A 17,961-nucleotide genomic window follows, 5' to 3' on the forward strand; every position below is an offset into this window, starting at 1 on the left:
CATGACTAATTGGGAGTCACTTTTGTGCGCAGTTTTGCTTTATATCTTCTGTGGAATATTTTTATGAATTGTAAAGTTATCGGATTTATCGTGGCATAAAAGTCTCCACCAACTAGCTCTTGTATTTTCTTCAACTACATGCCCACTGCTTCTAACTCCCTGTATATGTGTACTTGGTTCTTTGTCATCCTGGGCTCCTGGCAGTTCTCGGTTTCCTTTTCCTCTGTGTGTATCGCTCTGTGTACCTAGAAGGGCCACCCCTTCATTTGACTATTTGATATGTAACAAGGTCGCTATGACCCTGGGGGCTCCGAGGAAATAGGAAATTCCCTATTGTAGTTGCACCTTCCACGAAACAGTTTTTGAAAAAGGCAGGCAGATCACTGGACACTTAATCAGCAACACTTCTCAGATGGGCAGATGTCAAAACCTGCATTAAAAGGTGCACAGTTAAGAGTAGAGCACTGGTCTGAGGAAGCTGATTTTCCTGGTAACAGACCTGAGACCAGTGTTCCCAGTGTGACCAACACAAGGCCACAGAGTGTAGGTTAGGGCCTGCATGAGTACTTGGCTCCTTTTTATTTTTTCTTACTGTTTTTATAAATTCCTCACTGCTTTAGTGCCTCTGTAGTTAATTTTTTTCTAATGAGACTAGGTTAACTGAAGTCATCTGACTTGGAAAAGGAGGAGGTAAGGTTAAAAAGGAACCTAATTAGCAAGTTAATTATAGCAGGCAAAAAAAAAAGTGCACCAGTTATATAAATAAGCTATTGTTATGCGCGTGCAAGTTGGGCCTTGTCAAGGGACTTGTTAAGGTTTAGAGGTCAGAGGATCCGTGTAATTAGGTGTTTAGGGGGAAAAAAAAAATAAAAGCAAAACAGCCACCAGAATTAGGAATGGCTGATGAACCACTAACAGAAATGCCTTATTTAATTGGGCTCTACTGCTGGAGGGGTTGCTGGAGCTGCTTCAGGGTTTCCAGGGAAGGCAAACCCCCACCTCACCACCACCACCACCACCACCACGCACGCACACAACTAGCTGGAACCAGAGCCAACAGAATTGCTGATGAGGAAAGTTTAAAGGCCTAGCCACAAGGGTCCCTGGACTGGAGAGGTGGCTGTAGGGCTGGTAATGTCATTATGCTGAGCAGCAAGAAGAAATACATTGTCAATGGCAACTCTGGGATTAAAGCCCAGGTGAGGCTAAGTTCTTATTTACCAGTCTTGCTGCCGCTATAGCCACTATTATAAAAGGCCAGTTGCTTTTCCCCTTCTTTCCTGCTTTCATCCCTTCTTCTGGCATAAGGTGAGCTGCTCCTCTACAATCTCTCTCCCTTCCTTGCCTTGAAGCCTGTTGGAATGAGTCAGTCTTCTCTGAAACAGATAAGGAGGGGTCCCGTAAAGGACTTTTTGATTTCAGTTAAGGTAGAAGAGTTAGGGGTAGAATCTACCAGGGTACCCCAACTGGGGTAGGGAGATTACTGTATTACAAGTAAGAGTGAAAAATGTAATGGCACTTAAATTGTTGATGGGAGGTGGGCACCAGGGATGACGGGTTGTCAATAAAAGATAAACATTTATTTCTTGGGGAAATTATATAGCTTACGCTATATAAGTGGTTAGCCTCTTTCTAATGTTCTTTTGTCTTAAAGAAAGTTGAGGTAGTGTCTGACAAGTAACAAGCTTTAGATCCCTATGTCTTTGAGTGGAGAAAGCCTACACAGCCTAATGTTTAGTGCCCCCAAATAGCCTGAACTCAAGAATTCTCTGGTGGGCTAGTGGGGGCCAGGGGTTAGAGCCCTGTACTTCCATTTCAGGGGGCACAGTTCCCATCACTGATCAGGGAATTAAGATCCCATGCAAGGTATGGCCAAAAAAAAAAAAAAAAAGCCGAAACGTGACCTAGGTGGGAGGAAGTACTGTAAGTAGTGAGGAGCTTAATAGAGGAGAGAACTCAGTTTAAGGAAACTGGTTTAAGATGATGGTGCAGCTGGATGGCTATGTTGTTGGGATAAATGAGTATGTGGCTTCTCTGAAGGCTCTGAGGTAAAGACTGCCTGCCAGTGCTCGAGACACAAGAGACTGGGGTTCAATCCCTGGGTCAGGAAGATCCCCTGGAATAGGAAATGGCAACCTACTCCAGTATTCTTGCCTGGGACAGAGGAGCCTGGCAGGCTACAGTCCTCAGGGTCACAAAAAGTTGGACATTACTTAGTGACTAAACAACAGATGGATTTGTGCCCACCGTCTCCAATCCTACAAATCTAGAGTAGAGTGGCCCCCACTAGTGGTGTGTGGGTGGGAGGGGGTGGTATATATCTAAGGCAGGGTCTGGTCTGTCTGTTCCGCTTTTTTAAAAGTAGGCTCTGCTGAAATTAAGGACTTATCGTGGCCTTTGGAAAGTCAATGAAGACTCATTTTCCTTGATGGGCTTCTAAAAAAGAATAAAGATATATCATTGTCTTGAACAAGGTTGGTGAAATGGAAGCTGAGGTTTTGAGCTTGACGGCTACTCCCCTGTTCATCTTCTTACTCACGTTCCTCCCCTTCCTGACTTTTGTTTTCCTCTTAATTTTTTTAACTTTAGACTTGATTTATGGTTACTTAATATTCAGTCAAGTACAGACTGTGAAGATAGGGTAAGGTTCATTGTTTTGACACAAGGTTGACTGTTATGTCAGGGGTTTGTATCTGAGGATATGAGGATAAGTAATATACATAGCTCCTGCCTTTATGGAGCCTAGTTTGTACAATGATAGAAGTACATGGGAGTTCATGTACATTCCATGGGAGTACACAGAAAGAGCACTTTCTCTTTTTGGAATAAATTGCTATTTTAGTAAAATAATTAATTTCGCTATTTTTCATTTTGAGAAATGCTTCTAACCTAGTGAATTTTCCTGTTGCTGTAAGCAGTTTGCAAACTCTAAAGTAGTATGCAGGCTTTATTGGTTGTTAAAGCTATGAACAGCTTCGGGAGATGGTGAGGGACAGGGGAGCCTGTCGTGCTGCAATCCAAAGAGTCAAACAGGACTGAACAACAATAGCTATGACAATGCTATGAATTCCCCTAAAAGGCATGCTAATTGATTTGGCCTCGGTCTGATAGTTACCTCTAACTGCAGGAAATGTAGCCAATAGTTGTTGCTTTCATGTAAGCAACCATCTTTTTTATCAGGAAAGGCAGAATCAGTTGGCAGATCTTTGATTTTCCCCACCTCCATGCCAGTTGGATCCAGAATAATCTAAGCAGTTATGCAAACATTCAATTAGAGAAGTAGAAAAAGAAAAGATATTTGCTTAATGATACAAACTTTGACTTGTAAAGTGTTATAAAGTATCAGCTGGAACTCCCAACAGTAGGAGAAAGAGATAAAATTGCAAGAAAGTCATTATTAGATATTGTCCAAAATGCAGCCTCCAGAGTATTGAGGTTTATACATATTCAGTCTAGTTATCTACTCCTACATCTGTTATAGTTAATAAGTTATCAACCTTGTAGCTTTTAGTTTATTGTGATACCAAACAATAAAAATAATAAATTAATGTTTACTTATTAGTACTGAAAAGCTAATTGATGCATTTTAGAAAGCCTTTGAAAAGCTAAAGTGACTACCTGCAAGAGTTATGAGAACAGAAAATTTGTAGTGGTGGGAGTTGGGGAGCCAGGGATGAATTGAATCTCCTGCTGAGTTTCACAGTTTACATACATTGTTTTGTATAACCCTCTCTAAAACTTTGGAAATACTTTCATCTTTGTTGTATTTGTGAGAAGAATGGGGGTCACAAAATATCTTGATGAACATCATACAGCTAATGAGTGGCATAACCAGGGTTTGAATGCAGTTCCAGAAAGGTCTGTATGAATAGAAAGCTTTTTTTTTTTTCATTATACCATGCTGTTTGCTGAGTATCTTAAGGCAGGTCACTCTGCCTTTCTTAATCTTATAGTTTCGTATCTTAAAAGGTTGGAATGTGTATGTCCGTGCTCGGTAGCTTCAGTTGAGTCCAACTCTTTGCAGCCCATGGACTGTGGTCCGCCAGGCTCCTGTGTCCATGGAGTTCTCCAGGCAAGAATACTGGAGTGGATTGCCATTTCCTACTCTAGGGGATCTTCCCTACCCAGGGATTGAACCCAAGTCTGTGGCATCTCCTGCTTGGCAGGTGGATTCTATCTGCTGAGCCACCTGGGAAGCCTGAAGATTGGAATAGATAGTCTCAATGATTCTTTCCAGTTTTAATTTTCAGTGAAACTATAGAAAGGATTGCTGAGTATGACTCAACTTTCTAACTATTTATTTTAATCAGAATATCCCATTCTCCCTTTTATCACAAAAGATAGATAGTCAGAGAGTGGTTCAAGGATTTAAATTTGACAGAAACAGAGAAGAATGAAAAATCATTTTCTCCAACGAGTCTTTTAAGATTCCATATGTGGGTCAATACAAACAGATCAGCTGTGAGGGAAGGTAAGATCCTATATTGCAAGCATTGATTTGGTATCTCAAAATGGATGTTCTTTTCCTTTATGTAACTAGAGTTTTTTTCTTAGCAGATCCAATTTGCTGACCAGAAGCAAGAATTCAATAAACGTCCCACCAAAATTGGACGTCGCTCTCTGTCTCGTTCGATTTCCCAGTCATCGACTGACAGCTACAGCTCAGGTGAGGATTGAACTGCTCTGGACCCACCTGTGGAGGCTAATCAAGTATGATCAATGGACCCTCCTGTCTATCTAAGGCTAATTAAGCACAATCAAAGCCTGTGCTCTGACATAAACATGTTCATTCTCAGTTGAAATTTAGACCAAAATTCTAGGTGGAATCTTTAGGTTTCTCTTGGGGATTCAGAGTGGAGCTTAATAGAGGCATGCTCTTCCAGTTAAGACAGAAGAAGGTGATTAAGGAAACTGAGTCTGATTTATTCAGAGGGTGGGGATATGTTGCTCACCCTTGGCCTTCACTGAGCAGCATGTGTGAACGCTTGTGTTTTTTCTCCTCTTTGAAAATGAAAGAGGGCTTCTTCATCCTTCCAACTGGGAAATCTTAAATGCCCTGAGAAACGGTGAAATCACTGTAGCTAGTGAAGAGCCCCTCACTTTCTCTTCTAAGCTGTGACATTGTATTACTTGTTACTCCTTCCTTCCTTGGCAGTGAGTTAAGTCCAATACATGGATCCTAGGCCTGAGTGACCATTTAATGTCAGATGAGGATGAATTTGTGAATCCCTTGTCACCAGTAACCATTTATGCAGCAGTGCCTAGTATGTGTCCGATCTAATCTGGAGCCATTTTGTTTTGCTCTTATGTAGGAATGTGGTAGGAAGCTGAATGTTTGCCCTAATTACCTCTTACATTATAAATAGTAATATTCATTAGAAAATTTTAATCATGACCTAAAATTTTGTTTTTCACACAAATAGGAAAGTAGTATTTGTAAAGTTGAAGAAAGCTAGTTTGAGACACTGTAACTTTTAGGTTGAATAAATTGTTATTTACACTCTTAATATTAGCATTTCTTTTTTTATGTTTTTCCCCACATAACTGAATAATATAAAGCACAGAATGTAAATCCCTAGGGATTACTGAATTTTGTAACTATCTTATTCTGCTGAAAGAACCAGCAGAAAGATAAATAATTAAATAAATTAGGTAATTTTTAATAGCTGTTGAAAATTCATGAACCAGGTAATAAAACTCTGGAAATTGTAATAATTGTGAAAATGTAAATTGTAAAAGAGTATGTACAAGTTAAACACTTGAGTTTGTGCATATTATCTAAAAACTGAAACTAAACAGTAACAGTACTCAATTTTAACTCCAGCTCAATCTCTTCCCTACACACTGGATCGGTATTTCCATCTATGCTCCTGCAGAGAAAACCTTCCCACAGAACCCCCATATGCAGGGAAGATAATTACAAAGTATCTATGTATGTAGGGATAGGTAGATAGTTTCAGTTGAAGCTGAAACTCCAATACTTTGGCCACCTAATGTGAAGAGCTGACTCATTTGAAAAGACCCTGATGCTGGAAAAGATTGAAGGCAGGAGGAGAAGGGGATGACAGAGGATGAGATGGTTGGATGGCACCACTGACTCAATGCACATGAGTTTGGGTAGACTCCAGGAGTTGGTGATGGACAGGGAGGCCTGGCGTGCTGCAGTCCATGGGGTCGCAAAGAGTCAGACACACCTGAGCGACTGAACTGAACTGATGTACATAGGGAAGAGTGAGTTTGATGCCCTTAGTTTCTAAGTGAACATATAGTTGCCTGGTATTGCTCATTGGTGAGTGATACTGGCTCATGTCAGCCTGGAAAAGTCAGACCTTTTAGGTTGAACTATGTGACATTGCCATTTCTGTAGTAAAACCTTATGTATTCCTTTAAGGATACTAAGTTCAGGAGCATGGAATCAAACCATCCTGGAACTTGGAAAAGATCAGTTATTCACTTCCCACTGAATGCGGGAATTGCCTTGGTGGTGTCCCTGACAAATGGCTATCCAGCCTCTTTGGGAGCATTTTAGATCATAGGGTGACCCTTGCTTAATCTAATAGTTTTGCTCCCAATAAGTTCTTATACAACCTCTGAGATTTAAAGGTTTTACTTAGAAATAAAAATCCTCATTTTTGGTTGCCTGAGTTGGGGGGCATCCCACTGTCCTGGTTAACCTCATCTGGTTATATTCCAGACTAAGTGTCCTTTTAAAAATATATGCCTATGAATATAATATTCTAGGTATAGTCCAAAATAATCTATAATAGGTGTTGTTTCCATAAACTCAGTGCTTTTAGAATGAAACCTAAGATTATGTTTCCTTTTTTTTTGCAGCTGTGTCACACACACACACTGGTACCTTGTCTTTGTCCCACATAAGCAATTGTCAAACCCTTTTAAACAAACTATGGATGGGGCTGCCTATTGCCTTGAGTCTTGGACTGGGAGTTAGGACAGACCTAGTTTCTAGGCTTTGATCAATGTGTGATTTGTTGCGTGATCCGGGAAAACTCTTGACAGACACCTGCAATGCTTGTAGCAGAGGCAATGGGAAAGTTAAATGAGGTGATACAGAAAAAGCTTCATACTCATCAGACGAAAAGCCAGGAATAACAGAATTACTCACAGCTTTCTAAATATGAGAAGATATGCAAGTGCATGTCAATAAGAACTTGGAACCCATTTTCAGCATATGTTATAATTTAATTGACTATAGAAACTAACATTGTTAAAGCCCCAAAGATTGATTGATTAGACTTCTTCCCTTCTCTGTTTATCTCTTCTCAGGTGAACTCATTCAGACTCATAGTTTTAAATACCACGTATTGGTGTTTGATTCCCAAATTTTATCTCTAGCTCAAATCTCTTCTCTGCACACTAGCCCCAGATATTCAAATGTCTGTTCAGTCCTTTCACTTGGATGTTTTACAGGTATCTCAACCCTCCCATGTCCTAAAAACTGAATTGCTGAGTTCCAGCCTTGCTCCTCTTCAGTCTGTTCTCAATGCTGCAGCCAGATTCATTTTTTTAAAAATAAGTCAGATCGTATCTCTTCTTAGCTCAGATCTTTCCAATGGCTTTCCAGTCTCACTCTTAAGGGCTAAAGTTCTTACAGTGGCCTACAAGGCCTTATACCATCGACCCTCATGTTATATTTCTAATCACATCTCTAATTTTCCAAATTTCCCTCCTCCCTCAGCTATTTTTTCACTCCAGTTGTGCTGTCCTTCTGTTATTTTGAAACTGTTACTTTGTTATGCTGGGCACTCTCCTGCCTTAAGTCCTTTGCACTTACTATTTTCTCTGCCTGGAATGCTCTAAAATACCCTCACTGTGTATCTTGCCTCCTTCAGTTCTTAATCAGAGATCATCTTCTCATTGAGGCCTATCCTGACTACTCTTTTAAAATTGTAGAGTCACCCCACCCAATACTCCCTGTCATCAAATTTTCCTTCTCTGTTTTTCTCCATAGCACTTATTATCATATAACATATAATTTATTGTGTCTTTCTTCCCTTACTTGAATATGAGATCCATGAGGGCAGAGATTTTTATCTCTTTCGTGTTGTTTTCTTCCCACCACTTAGAACTGTGTTTGATACATGAGAGGTGCTCAACAAATAAACACTGGGGAAGGGTGTCCAGAGACATTCTTATTATACTACTTGACATCCCTGTAAAGGAAATAGACCTCTGGTAAACTCCATGTATGTGAAAAGTTAGAAGAAGGTTTATGACATTTCAAAAAAAGGTACCTTCCTATCCAAAGTGCTTGTTTTGCTGAAGATACTTAGTCTTACTAAGGTTGTGGCCCCCTCTTCTTTCCTAAAGATCCTAATATTAAGTTTTTATTTAGGAATGCCTTCCAGCCTTTTCAACTGGGTTCCTCCTGTGAAGTGCAGAACATAGAAAAGGATGGTTCATAACTAGTTCCCTTCTAGATGTATAGGAGAGAAGTTTATTCATATATTCAATCGATGCTTCAAGACAGTAGGGCTTAATTCTAGTGGAACCCATGTTGAAAAGGGCTATATTAGTCCTTGAAATTTTATTAAAAAACGACTTCTAAAAACTTTCTGTAAGTGCAAAACCCTTGTAAAAAAATGAATAGAAGCAACTTTTCTGGAAAGTCAAATGATTCTCGGTGATATATTTCTGAAAAAGCTGTCTTGGCAGTGAGTTAATTGGTTAAGGATAAGGAAAGAGGACTAAAGTCCCTTAGTTCACAGTAACTGGTTCTTCTAAAGCTTGAAGTATTTTCAGATTTTTTCCAAATAACAGAGTTTTGTTGCTCTGTATTTTGGTTGCTAACCTGGCTTTTCAAATATTTCTAAAGTTATTCATCAGTGAAATCTGCAGCACTTTGACACACAGGTCATTACTATTATTCAGTTACCAAGTGACTAGACTGGGCCCAGGAGGAACTACCTGATTTAAAATAATCTAATAGGACCAATTTGACCCGGAGTCTCTTCTTCTCTTGGCAATAACCCACAATATCACAGCTGCTGGGAGGAAAGGCTTAATCAGTCTAAGCCACAGAACATATATATGCATGTTCCATGGGGTCAGTTGTGGATAAGTGATTCACCAAGTTATGTTTGGTCCTGAGATATCATGAAACAAAACATCTCATGATAAAGTTATTTTGTACTTTGTATTACTTTTCCACCTAGAAACTGAACCCTTCTTTTGTGATTATCTCATTTATTCATAAGATTCTTCTGATGGGAATTAGGGGAAAGGGAGAGCATGGGAGAGAGAGGATGTGTTATACCTCCTATTTTGCGGTTGGATAAATTGAAAATTAGTCACTTAACCAATTAGAAGTAAAGTAAAAGCTTAGGTCTCAGACCTGTACTTCACTTAGGTTATTTTCTTATCAGTTGTTCATTTTTAATTAAATTATGACCCTGGGCTTCAGAGTGTGCTGACAATTACAAATGCTTTAGAAACTGTTTAAGCATATGTGTACATGTGTGTTGAATTTCTCTAAATTTTCCTAGGAAGAATTTTGAATGCTATCTCAACTATTTTCATGAATATGCTACTTTAAATATACTGGCAGAAATGAGTTATAAATTCAAAAAATAAATGTTATGCTAGTTCAGGAATAATCTTTCCACTGTGTTTGCAAAAATACCCCTCTCTAAGTCCAGGTCTGTTGGCCATTTTGCATTCACATATTAGTACAGTCTAGACAACAAAGATCTGTGTGAAGGGCTCTTTGAAAACAAATCCATTTTGGCTCAAAGAAAAACAGTGGTTGAACTATAACTGGTTGAAAACTGTTAAGAAAAGAAAATACCATTTTTTTTCTTTTAGAAAAGGGAAATGGTATAATAATTTTTTTCTTTGAGTTGGAAAAAGTTTGAGTACTTCTCTGAAAGGAGAATTTTGGAGGTTTTGTTGCCGTTTGGTTGACTTTTCCCACCTGGCTCATCCTTAAAAGCCAAAGAGGCATAGGAGAGGAGAGCTATTCTAGATAGAGTAGGACTTCACTCTCAACCTTTATCATCACTGCCAGCCAACCACCTGCTGCTTGGGTAAATTGATAGATGACGGAGGTAGAAAAAAAGAAACTGCTAAATAATATTGTATGTATGTCATTCCTTTCCCATTCAAAATCCTAAAGCTAAGTAAGAACCCTGAAAGATTTTATATTTGTTAGTGAATAAAAGCATAAAGAAGCCACCTGCCAGTGCAGGAGACACAAGAGATGCGAGTTTGATCTCTGGGTCAGGAAGATGCCTGGAGTAGGAAATGGCAACCCACTCAGTATTCTTGCCTGGAAAATTCCATGGACAGAAGAGCCTGGCAGGCCTTGCAGTCCATGGGATTGCAAAGAGTCAGACACAACTGATCATGCACGTACTAGAAAATCTTTCTCAACAACGTGACTCTGACAAATCATGTCTGCCTATTATATAGTCTTTTTCATAGCACATATTGCAACCATGTGGAAAGAACAACTCTAAATAATTAATTCTGTAATGAGTTATTTCATGTCTGACTCACCTACTAGACTGAAAACCCTGTAAAGGCAAAGACAATCCATATCCATCTTGTATCTCCAGCGCTTAGACTGTGGAGACACAGTAGATGCACAATAAAAATTGATTGAGTGCGAGACTGAATACATGAATGAATTAGCCACCAGATTCTGTTATGACCTCTGCTTTGTATACCCAGAACCAGAGCAAAGTTTCTCTGACTCCAGAACAAATAAAAAGCATAAAAATCATCATGGCTCTGGAAAAGGATTTGACATTTCAGGATATTGTGAATGTGAACACTTTCTTTCAAAAGCAACTTTCCTATACACTTAGATCAGGATTAGGATGGCTATATTTATCTTTCTTCTCTCAGGGGGCAGAAGCCTGGTTCCCTTAAGCTTCTAACTCATAAGCCATTTCTGAGTATTGATTGGTGAAACAGATGACTGCCCAGGAAACTGTTTCTGGGCTCTGTTGCCAAAGGTACTTTGAGCTCTTACTCCCTAGGAGGGAGAACTATAGACTTTTTGTACAGATTAGCTCCTTTCAAGAACAAAATCCCTTTGGGGATTTACTGATTCTCTCACCTCCCCTGGTGCCCATGTTCATTCTTGCTGCTTTGTGTTAGGACTTTGCTCTAGGGCAGTGTTCCAGCTCCAAGAGAGACACTTGGGTCCCTGCTGCCCAGACATTATGTAGCACCATGCTTGATTAACTGGGCAAGGTCAGACTTGCCTTTTCCAGCCCTCCCAGAGATAGACCCTTTGCTAAGAAATCCCAGAAATGCCATAATTCTCTGGATATAAGCAGATCAGGCAACCCTAGGAGCTCTGAACTTCTGCCACTTTCTCCCCATAAAAGTGAAAGAAGTACTTCTTATCTCATTGAGAAATGTGTAATGCTTTATATTATAGGGACAGTGCTTTATGTACCCCCACCCCAAAACCTTGAGGACTACTTAGAAGGAAACAATCCTCAGGAACTTAAATATAAATCAAAGAAAGAAATTACTTCAAATCAGCCAGCCAGTGATCAGTAACTACAGAATTCTGTGAAGACTAAAAAGACCTCAAACGTGGGAAGAGCAATAGCTGCCTGTTAGCCACAGTCAGAAGTCTTGGACCTTCCACCCTCTAGTGTATATTGCTAAATGGCTTAGTCACTAGAGCATTTAATTATACTGAAGGAGGATTTATCTGCTTCTTTGGGAATCTCAAATGCCTAATGCTGGACCTACTAAGGCCAGCAAGAAGGGAGAACACACTGAATACTTCATTGTCAATGTCTAATTGGGTCTACAGGCATAGTTCAGCCTCATCAGAGCCAGTCTTGAAAAAGAAGGCTCTGTTTTGTCAGACAAGTACTTTTTATGTGGTTCTTAATTATTTTCTCATGGGTTCCTTGTTTTCTAGGTCTTATCTGTTCAGCTACTGTACTAAAACACAAATTACATCAGTATTTAGGCAGCAAACAGAGAAGGGTAGCTAGGATCCCATAAACCCATAGGTTAATCACCATCATCTTGAATTAAGACTTTGAACCTGTTGCTACCGTGGAATAGCCTCTTTCTTCATTTTCAAGAACCTGTGCATGTTCTGAAGATAGCCCTAGAGTTTAAGTTAATCCTACCCAGGAGGAATATCTTTGGCAACTTCTCTCAGCTTCCTTTTCTGACCTGTGGATAGCACTTTCCACAGGTGATGACTGTGGATAGGTGATGACTGTGGATAGGTGATGACTGTGGATAGGTGATGACTGTGGATAGGTGATGACTGAGACAGTTCCTCAGTGCCACTTAAGTGCTTCCTAAACATGTACATTTACAAGGTGCTGATTGCTAAAGAGCCTCAGTTCACTCCATGGTTTGGGGTTAGGGAGGAAGCCATTTTTTCCTCTGAAGGTATTTTATTCTGTCTTTCCAGCGGCTTCATATACAGATAGCTCTGATGATGAGACCTCTCCTAGAGACAAACAGCAAAAGAACTCTAAGGGGAACAGTGACTTCTGTGTCAAGAACATCAAACAGGCAGAGTTTGGACGAAGAGAAATTGAAATTGCTGAGCAAGGTAATGAAAGCAACCACCTTTTTCTTCTTGAGTTGCCTGTGTCTTTTTGTCTATGTTAATTCCCTTTTACATCCTGGGGTCTAGTAGTTTGTGAAATGTCAGTGTGATTTTGAAGGAAACTTATAACAAAAGAGATACGAGTTCAGAAAACACTGTAGAGAAAGAGTAAACTATAGTGGGTCTAGAAGGAACCCCCGTACAAAGAAGGGAGAGAGACTAGATGAGGGGACTGAGACACATGACTCAAACACTGAAGTATTTACCTCTGAAAATCCCAGAGGATTTATAACAGAAAAATCAGCGTCTTGATCCTTTGAAAAACCTAAAACTAGTATAACAGAGAACCTGATTGGGAAGGGTCTTATCTTAAGAGAGTACCTGTTTTTCTGTTTATTCTTTGACTCTCATCCCCCCTCTCTAATATTGCTGTGTGTGTATTGGGTCTTTTCAGAAATGCCAGCACTGATGGCTTTGCGGAAGAGAGCTCAAGGAGAGAAACCTTTGGCCGGTGCCAAGATTGTGGGTTGCACACACATCACTGCTCAGACTGCTGTGAGTCCTTTTCCTTTCTCCACCTAACAATAGTTAATAATAGCCACCAGCTATTGAGGGCTTGCACCATGCCAAGCATTAGGTTAAAAGCTTAACGAGTGTTAGTTCATTAACCCTCATAATGGCCTTCTAAAAGCACATATTCCTGTTTCCATTTTATAAATGAGGAAGCTGAGGCTCAGGGAGTTGAAGTAATTTGTCCAATGTTATACAGCTAGTAAACCACAGAATCAAGATTTAAACTTCAACATATCTGATTCCCAAACTTCTTCTTTCTCCACCGTTCTCTACTGCTTGCCCCTGCCTTCCCTTCCAGTGTCATTTCTAGCCAGCATGTCTGTGTAGGCTCCTTTCAGCTGCAAATAAGAGAAAACCTGATTCAACCTGGATTATACATAAAAGAACTCATTACATTACATAGCTAGAAGTCCAGCGGCAAGGTGGGCTTCAGGGGAAGGCTCTCAGGGCTCCAGTTTCACCTGTTTGTGATTCTTCTGGAGCTGCCTTCTCTCTGTGCTCACTTTATCCTCAGGCTGATAGCAAGATGGTGACAGCTCTTCAAGCCATCCCAGATGGACATGAAGAGGAAGAAGGACCATTTCTTCCTCTCTCCCAAGAGCAAGGAAACTTCTCCCAGAGGTCCTCCAGAACACTCTGTCATGTCATTGAGCAGAACTGGATCACATGCTCATGCCCCACCAGTCCTGGCAGGGAACTGTGGTTACCATGGTGGGTTTAGATCCATAATTTTTACCTTTATCAGATTAAATGAACCCCTTTTAAAAAGTATTTTAAAAATAGCTTGCAGTGCCCCCATATTTCTTGAAATGAAATTCACACATAACATAGGTAAGTACATGTAATATTAAAAAATAAATGTAAAACCTTACTGAAATATGAAAGAAGAATAAAAGGAAAGTAACTTATAATAAAATAACATATTTTAGTATGTAAGTGCTTGGATACAAGTATAGTCAGATATTTGTACTTATAGCATTGTTTGAATGAGTGATATAAATGTATATAATAGAAATGTGTTACTGGTTCCAGAATATCAGAGCCATATTGCCAGATTATATAATTTTATGAAATTATAAACAACTTTTTGTAAAATTTCTGAATAACAACAACAATAAAAAGTATGTGTTTTCTCTTGATTTATATATTTGTTGCATTCTTGGGAAAACTCTTGCATTCTTATATTAAAACTACAGCCATACTTTTGTTAATATGTGAAGTGGAATAAAGTTCTAAACTCAGATCATTATAAATAGGTTTCTCACTCATGTGAACTTTTCATTGGCACATTTGGAAGTTGTACCAGATATGGCATGGATTTTTTTTTTTTTCCCTCTAGGAGACTGTCCTATACTTTCTTTTCTTTTTTAAAAAATATTTATTTATTTATTTGATTGCAAGGGGTCTTAGTTATGGCACGAGGGATCTTTAGTTGTAGCATGTGGAATCTAGTTCCTTGACCAGGGATCGAACCCTGGCTGCCTGCATCAGGAGCATGGAGTCTTAGACACTGGACCACCAGGGAAGTCCCTGTTCTACACTTTCAAAATGTCAAGATCCCTGGCCATACCCACTAAATGCCAGTAACACTCCCCTACCAATTATTGTGGCAACTAAAAATGCCCCCACAGTCTACCAAAGTTGCTTTGTTGAGAACCACTGACTTAGAGTCATCATCAAAGCTGTAATAATACATATTAAGTTGCCTACCCTAATGAGACCACTATAGGAAATTAGTGTATTGAGAAGTTGTCTGGAATCTTTTATAGGATTTATAAGATCCAGATCACTTGTATGGCTAGATTAACTTCCAAAAGATTGTCTCCTAAGTGCAACACTTACATATTCACATTGCTTATTAAGAACAGCAGAGATTCCTCAAGACACAGACAGCTGCTGTTAGCATCTCCCCTATGAGACTTTTCTAGGTTACATGTTCTCTGAGGAAGAGTACCTTGGCGACCCAAAATTAGTATAATAAATTGAAAAGCTACTCTTTTTGGAACTGCAGACTGATAAATGAAGGCAGAAACCATCTTGGAACCTTTTTTGGGCTTCCCCAGTCAGGGACATGAGACTTCAGTGTAGTGACTTAAAATAGTAAGTGCTTCTGTCCTATCTCATGTTGCTAAATTACAACCAGTTTATTTTTTATCCCCTGGCTCACTGAATATTACCACTCCTCAAGGTTTTGTGTTTTTTTTTTTTTTTTCCTGAATGGAGTAATGAAAATTAGTTTACCAATTTTATTATTTTCTTGTTCCCTCACCACATTTTTCTTTATCCATTAAAAAACAATTTCAAAGGAATTTTGCTTTGTTTTATTTATAATCTCTTTATTTTTTCTGATTACTAAGGTAGTTCATGTTCATTTTACAATGCTCAAGCATTGTGTGTGTGTTAAGTCGCTTCAGTCATATCCAACTCTTTCGTGACCCTATGGACTGTTGCCCACCAGGCTCCTCATCCATGGGGATTCTCCAGGCGAGAATACTGGAGTGGGTTGCCATGCCTTTCTCCAGGGGATCTTCCCCACCCTGCATTGCAGGTGGATTCTTTACCACTGAGCCACTGGGGAAGCCCATTCAAGCATTACCACAATCTATAATGTAGAAAGACAGTCTCCTATAATCCTATGCTCCAGAAATAACTATCATAGTTAACAGTTTCCTGTCCATGTTTCATTAAGACTTGGATCTACTTATATTTTTTAGGTGTGTTTCCATAGTTCTTTCCAATCAGATTTCTTAGCTACTCTTTCTAAACAGTAATGATTTAAAATCAAGTTAAACCAGCTTCTAACCTCTGTCCCCCTCTCACTTCCACCTGCCTGCACTTCTGCTTGAGCCCTGATAGCCAGCAAGCAGTCTTGACTCGTAGTTCTTTAAATAGTTCTTGTATTCTTGGTCCCAGTCACTTTTCTAGTTAATTTATTTTGCTTTGTAGGTATGTTTCAGTATGATCCTTTTGTTTAACACACTCAGAAATCCTAGTTATAGGAATTCAGAAATTCTTTAAGGTGAAAAGCAAAACAGGAGAGAAAAAAATGTGGTCAGATATTGAAAGGTAAGGAAATTAAGACGTTAGAGACTGCTGTTAACTTACTATGTGACCTTAGATAAATTATGTGAGGATGTTCACCTACATTAGTGGAGCTGTTTGCAAGTGTTCTTTTTGAATTAGAACATATTTCTAATTAGAGTTTTAATTTAGTATATAAATATTAGAAAATACAAAGTTTTTAAAATGAAAATTATCAATACCCAAAGTTAACTACTATCAGGAAATTTTAAAACTTTTTCACCAAAGCTTTGTCCTTCTTGAAACAACTCTTAATCAAAGCAGTGGGGTGGTACACTCCCTTCTTAAAAAGAAGCCTGTCTGCCTGTCTCCATCTTACAGATTGAAGTGAAGGTAAGTCAGGACTAAATCAGTGGATTAAATTTATTATAATAATTATTTTAATTGGAAATAAACATACTTACAGAAAAGTTGCAAATACTGTACCAGATAACTTTTTATTTTCTGAACCATTTGAGAGTAAGTTGCCAACCTGATGGTGCTTCCACAAAGACTTTAGTGTGTATTTTCTATAAACAAGGACATTCTCCTATACAACGAATACAACCATTCAAAATTAGGAAATTAACACTGATTCATAATTGCTGTCTAATCCTCAGGTCCCATTTGAGCTTCACTAATTGTCCAAATACTTTTATAACCAAGGGATCTGGTCCCTAGTTATATATTTCGTTTAATTGTCATCTCTCTTTAGTCTTCTTCAATGCTGGACAGTTGATTTGTTTGACTTTCATGACCTTGACACTTTGAAGATTATAGACAAGTTATTCTGCAGTATGTCCTTAATTCAGACTGTTATGATGCTTCCTCATTATTAGATTCAAGTTATGTACCTTTGGTAGGAAATGATGCTGCCTTTTTTTTTTTCCATTTAATCCTATCAGTTGGCATTTGATCTCATTTTGTCCCATAACTGATGTTCATTTTGATCCCTTAATGGAGGTGGTGTCTGTCAGACTTTTCTATTGTAAAAGTTATTTTTCCCACTTTGTAATTAATAAGTATTTTGTGAGGTAGATATAAGAAACTGTGTGAATATCCCATTCTTCATCAAACTTTCCATTTATTCATTCAGTTTCTTTTTTTTGTATGGAGTCATTGTTTCTTATTTCACTTAATGGATTATAATCCATTACTATCATTATTTATTATGCTAAAAATTATTGAAATTTTGGCCAGAAGGAACCCCTTAAATCTTGCTTCTGTGCCTTGCCTTTTGACATTTCCCTTTCATTCTTTGAGCACTTCCTTGCTTCTGGTACAAGAGGCTCTAAGCTCATCTTGTACTTTCCCTGTCCTATCCCTGGAATAAGCCTCTTCTCCATGGAGCGCTGGTTCCTTTTCCTTTAGTGGATCTGTACACTAGTGTACTCTTTGCTACTGGAGTGTTAATAGTATTGTTCCTGGATCCTCTTTCATTAATTTTCAAAAATAATTGCCCATTCAGTTCAGTTCAGTTCAGTCACTCAGCCGTGTCCGACTCTTTGCGACCCCATGAATCATAGCACACCAGGCCTCCCTGTCCATCACCAACTCCCGGAGTCCACCCAAACCCATGTACGTTGAGTTGGTGATGCCATCCAGCCATCTCATCCTCTGTCATCCCCTTCTCCTCCTGTCCCCAATCCCTCCCAGCATCAGGGTCTTTTCCAGTGAGTCAGCTCTTTGCATGAGGTGGCCAAACTATTTGAGTTTCAGCCTCAGCATCAGTTCTTCCAATGAATACCCAGGACTCATCTCCTTTAGGA

At 39.1% G+C, this 17,961-nt stretch overlaps 1 protein-coding gene across 4 annotated transcripts in view; it reads left to right on the forward strand.

The window, feature by feature from the left end:
- AHCYL2 (adenosylhomocysteinase like 2) overlaps positions 1–17,961 on the forward strand; it is a 187,327-nt gene that overhangs the window by 135,245 nt on the left and 34,121 nt on the right. For 2 of the 4 annotated variants that reach the window (XM_040259613.1, XM_040259616.1), the window contains exons 2-4: positions 4,555–4,666; positions 12,419–12,562; positions 13,014–13,114. In XM_040259613.1, coding sequence (XP_040115547.1) covers positions 4,555–4,666; positions 12,419–12,562; positions 13,014–13,114 — 357 coding nt within the window. The remainder of the gene's footprint in view (positions 1–4,554; positions 4,667–12,418; positions 12,563–13,013; positions 13,115–17,961) is intronic. The other 2 variants (XM_040259614.1, XM_040259617.1) reach the window with 1 other exon arrangement.

This window comes from Oryx dammah, unplaced genomic scaffold (assembly GCF_014754425.2).
Source record: "Oryx dammah isolate SB20612 unplaced genomic scaffold, SCBI_Odam_1.1 HiC_scaffold_18, whole genome shotgun sequence".
Lineage (NCBI taxonomy): Eukaryota > Metazoa > Chordata > Mammalia > Artiodactyla > Bovidae > Oryx > Oryx dammah.